The sequence below is a fragment of the Lepus europaeus genome, chromosome X, assembly GCF_033115175.1.
Source record: "Lepus europaeus isolate LE1 chromosome X, mLepTim1.pri, whole genome shotgun sequence".
Lineage (NCBI taxonomy): Eukaryota > Metazoa > Chordata > Mammalia > Lagomorpha > Leporidae > Lepus > Lepus europaeus.
The window spans coordinates 102,115,139-102,118,583 of NC_084850.1; the positions used below are offsets into that span (position 1 = coordinate 102,115,139).

General features: G+C 46.2%; 1 protein-coding gene across 1 annotated transcript; it reads left to right on the forward strand.

The window, feature by feature from the left end:
* The first annotated feature begins 2,523 nt into the window (after nt 1-2,523).
* LOC133753359 (large ribosomal subunit protein uL23-like) lies at nt 2,524-3,034 on the forward strand. Its single transcript, XM_062183910.1, has one exon. The coding sequence runs from the start codon at nt 2,524-2,526 to the stop codon at nt 2,992-2,994; it is 471 nt and encodes a 156-aa protein (XP_062039894.1). The 3' UTR covers nt 2,995-3,034.
* Nucleotides 3,035-3,445: the final 411 nt, after the last annotated feature.

The following is a 3,445-nucleotide window of genomic DNA, read 5'->3' on the forward strand; positions in this document are numbered from 1 at the left end:
TCCCACATGGGCAGAGACCCAAGCATTTGGCCCATCTTCTACTGGTTTCTCAGGCCATAAGCAGAGAGCTGGATTGCAAGTGGAGCAGCCGGGACTTGAACTGGTGCTCATAGAGGATGCCAGCACAAGTCTAGGTTTAGCCCACTATACCACTACACCAGCCCCAGTCCATTATTTTTCAAAGATTTTTCTCCTAGTCTCTAGATTGTCTTTTCATCCTCTTAAGAGTATCTTCTTTGGTAAGGATTTATTTACTTATTTATTAACTTATTTGAAAGGCAGAATGACAGAGAAAGGGAGAGAAAAAGACACACACACACACACACACAGCACCTCCATCTCCTGTTTCAATTCTCAAATGGCCGCAATGGCCAGGGCTGGAGTACGCCAAAGTTTGGAGCCGGGACCTCCATCTAGGTCTCCCATGTGTGTGGCAGGGGCCAATTCCATGGACCATCTTCTGCTGCTTTTCCAGACACATTAGCAGAGAGCAGGGTTAGAAGCAGAGTAGCCAGGCTCAAACCAGCACTCCAATACTGGCCCCTCTTAACAGTGTCTTTTAAAGGGCATAACTGCTTATTTTGATGAAGGCCAACAATCTTTCAATTTGTTCTCTTATGGTTTGTACTTTTGGTGTTGTATGTAAGAAATCTTTGCCTAACCAAAGATCACAATAATTTTTTTCTGTTGTCTTCTAGAAGTCTTACAATTTTAGATTTTACATATAGGTCTATGATTCACTTTTAGTTAATCTTTGTATATGGAACCACATTATTTTGTTTTGCATCTGACTCTACAAAGGTTTCTACACTATTTGTTTAAAAATACTATCCTTTCTCAATATTCAACGTTTGTCAAAACTCACTTGTCCAGAAGTGAAACTTCTGGGGTGGTGGAGCAAGGGGTTCCTGGTTCATGAAATCCCTCGTCCCCAAATAACTACAAAACTATTTTTAAAAATTTGTTAAAAACAAGAATTTTAAGGCTGGCACTGCGGCTCAATAGGCTAATCCTCCACTTGCGGTGCCAGCACACCGGGTCCTAGTCCCGGTCGGGGCGCCAGATTCTGTCCCGGTTGCCCCTCTTCCAGGCCAGCTCTCTGCTGTGGCCAGGGAGTGCAGTGGAGGATGGCTCAAATGCTTGGGCCCTGCACCCCATGGGAGACTAGGATAAGCACCTGGCTCCTGCCATCGGATCAGCGCGGTGCACCGGCCGCAGCGTGCCGGCCACGGCGGCCATTGGAGGGTGAACCAATGGCAAAGGAAGACCTTTCTCTCTGTCTCTCTCCCTCACTGTCCACTCTGCCTGTCAAAAAAAAAAAAAACAAGAATTTTAGAACACTGGGAATACACAAAAGGCATGTGTCAAATTGCAAACTGTTGATTGATGGACAAATCAGGAAACCTTTGTAAGAATAGTTGAGTCTGTGGGATTTATACTTGAAACTTCTCCCATTCCTAGCTGTATGGGCATGGTAGCCAGGAGGAATGGAAGTCTCACTGCAACTGGAGGGACCTTACTGGCTTGGAGCTCCACAGAAAATCTCCATGCACAGGGATATTGTAAAAAATAATAATAATGTTTGTACCAAGTTACTGGGGAAGGCCAATATCACAGTTTCTTGAGTCTGCAACATTGTTTGGGTAAGTAGCAGTGTAGACAAAAAATTAACAGGAAGATACAGAAAATGAGATAGCAACAGTGGTCACTGGTAATCTCCTCCATATCCTGGGGATATAGAAGGCTATATATGCATATATATGCATAACCATAAAATATTGGAGATGGCTTATTATTGACTCATTATTAGATGAATGGGAGACTCTACGAGCAGAAATTCAGAACAGCCTGAATTTAAAATGTGTGTCCAAAGTCACGTATCTACTGTCTTTGTGGAAGTCATACTGATTTGAGCTGTAACCAGAACTCCTGACCAATCATTGGCTGACACTAAACTAAGGAAGCCAGGTATAAAAACAAAAGAATTCTTCAAAAACTGAGAAGGGGGACAAGGAGGTGGTCCAGTGGCTATAATGTCAGTTGAGACACCCACATCTCGTATCAGAGTGCCTGGGTTTGAGTCCCAGATGCACTCCTGACTTCCGCTTCCTCATCATGTGCACCCTGGGAAGCAGTAGGAGATGGCTCAAGTACTTGGTTCCTGCCACCCCCATGGGAGGCCTAGATTGAGTTTCCAGTTCCTGGCTTTGGCCTGACCATTCCCAGACATTGTGGGCATTCAGGTAGTGAAAGAGTGGTTGGAAGTTATCTCCCCTCCCCCTTCCTTCCTCTCCATCTCACTCTCCGTCTCCCTCTTCTCCCTCTCAAATCAAAATTTCAAAATTTGAGCAGAGAATTCAGTAGCTGCACACTTAAGGGATGTTAAACCCTACAAAATTAGTCTCTACAGGTCCCTAAACAAACAAATACAGAGACACAAAGCAACAAGAACAATAATAACCATGGAAATGAGGATCATAATTCAGAGTTGCTGAAATATACTATTTACACCTTTTCACCAAGATGGCGCCGAAGGCGAAGAAGGAAGCTCCTGCCCCTCCTAAAGTCGAAGCCAAAGCAAAGGCCTTAAAGGCCAAGAAGGAAGTGCTGAAAGGCATCCACAGCCACAAGAAGAAGAAGATCCGCACGTCCCCCACCTTCCGGCGGCCCAAGACACTACGCCTCCGACGGCAGCCCAAATACCCTCGGAAGAGCACCCCCAGGAGAAACAAGCTTGACCACTATGCCATCATCAAGTTCCCCCTGACCACGGAGTCGGCCATGAAGAAGATAGAAGACAACAACACCCTGGTGTTCATTGTGGATGTCAAGGCCAACAAGCACCAGATCAAACAAGCTGTGAAGAAACTCTATGACACTGATGTGGCCAAAGTCAACATCCTGATCAGACCTGACGGAGAGAAGAAGGCCTATGTGCGGCTGGCTCCTGACTATGATGCTCTGGACGTTGCCAACAAAATTGGGATCATCTGAACTGAGTCCAGCTGGCTAATTCTAAATATATGTTTTTCCACCATAAAAAGTATATATATACTATTTACAATGTAAAGCTTCTGGCCGGCGCCGTGACTCAACAGGCTAATCTTCCACCTTGCGGCGCCAGCACACCAGGTTCTAGTCCCGGTCCGGGTGCCGGATTCTGTCCCAGTTGCCCCTCTTCCAGGCCAGCTATCTGCTATGGCCCGGGAAGGCAGTGGAGGATGGCTCAAATGCTTGGGCCCTGCACCCCATGGGAGACCAGGATAAGCACCTGGCTCCTGCCATCAGATCAGCGCGGTGCACCGGCCGTGGCGGCCATTGGAGGGTGAACCAACGGCAAAAGGAAGACCTTTCTCTCTGTCTCTCTCTCTCTCACTGTCCACTCTGCCTGTCTAAAAAAAAAAAAAAAAAACACCAATGTAAAGCTTCTAACAGTTATGAGACA

Coding starts and splice junctions, on each gene's coding strand:
- LOC133753359 (XM_062183910.1), top strand. CDS start 2,524: ATGGCGCCGAAGGCGAAGAAGGAAGCTCCTGCCCCTCCTAAAGTCGAA.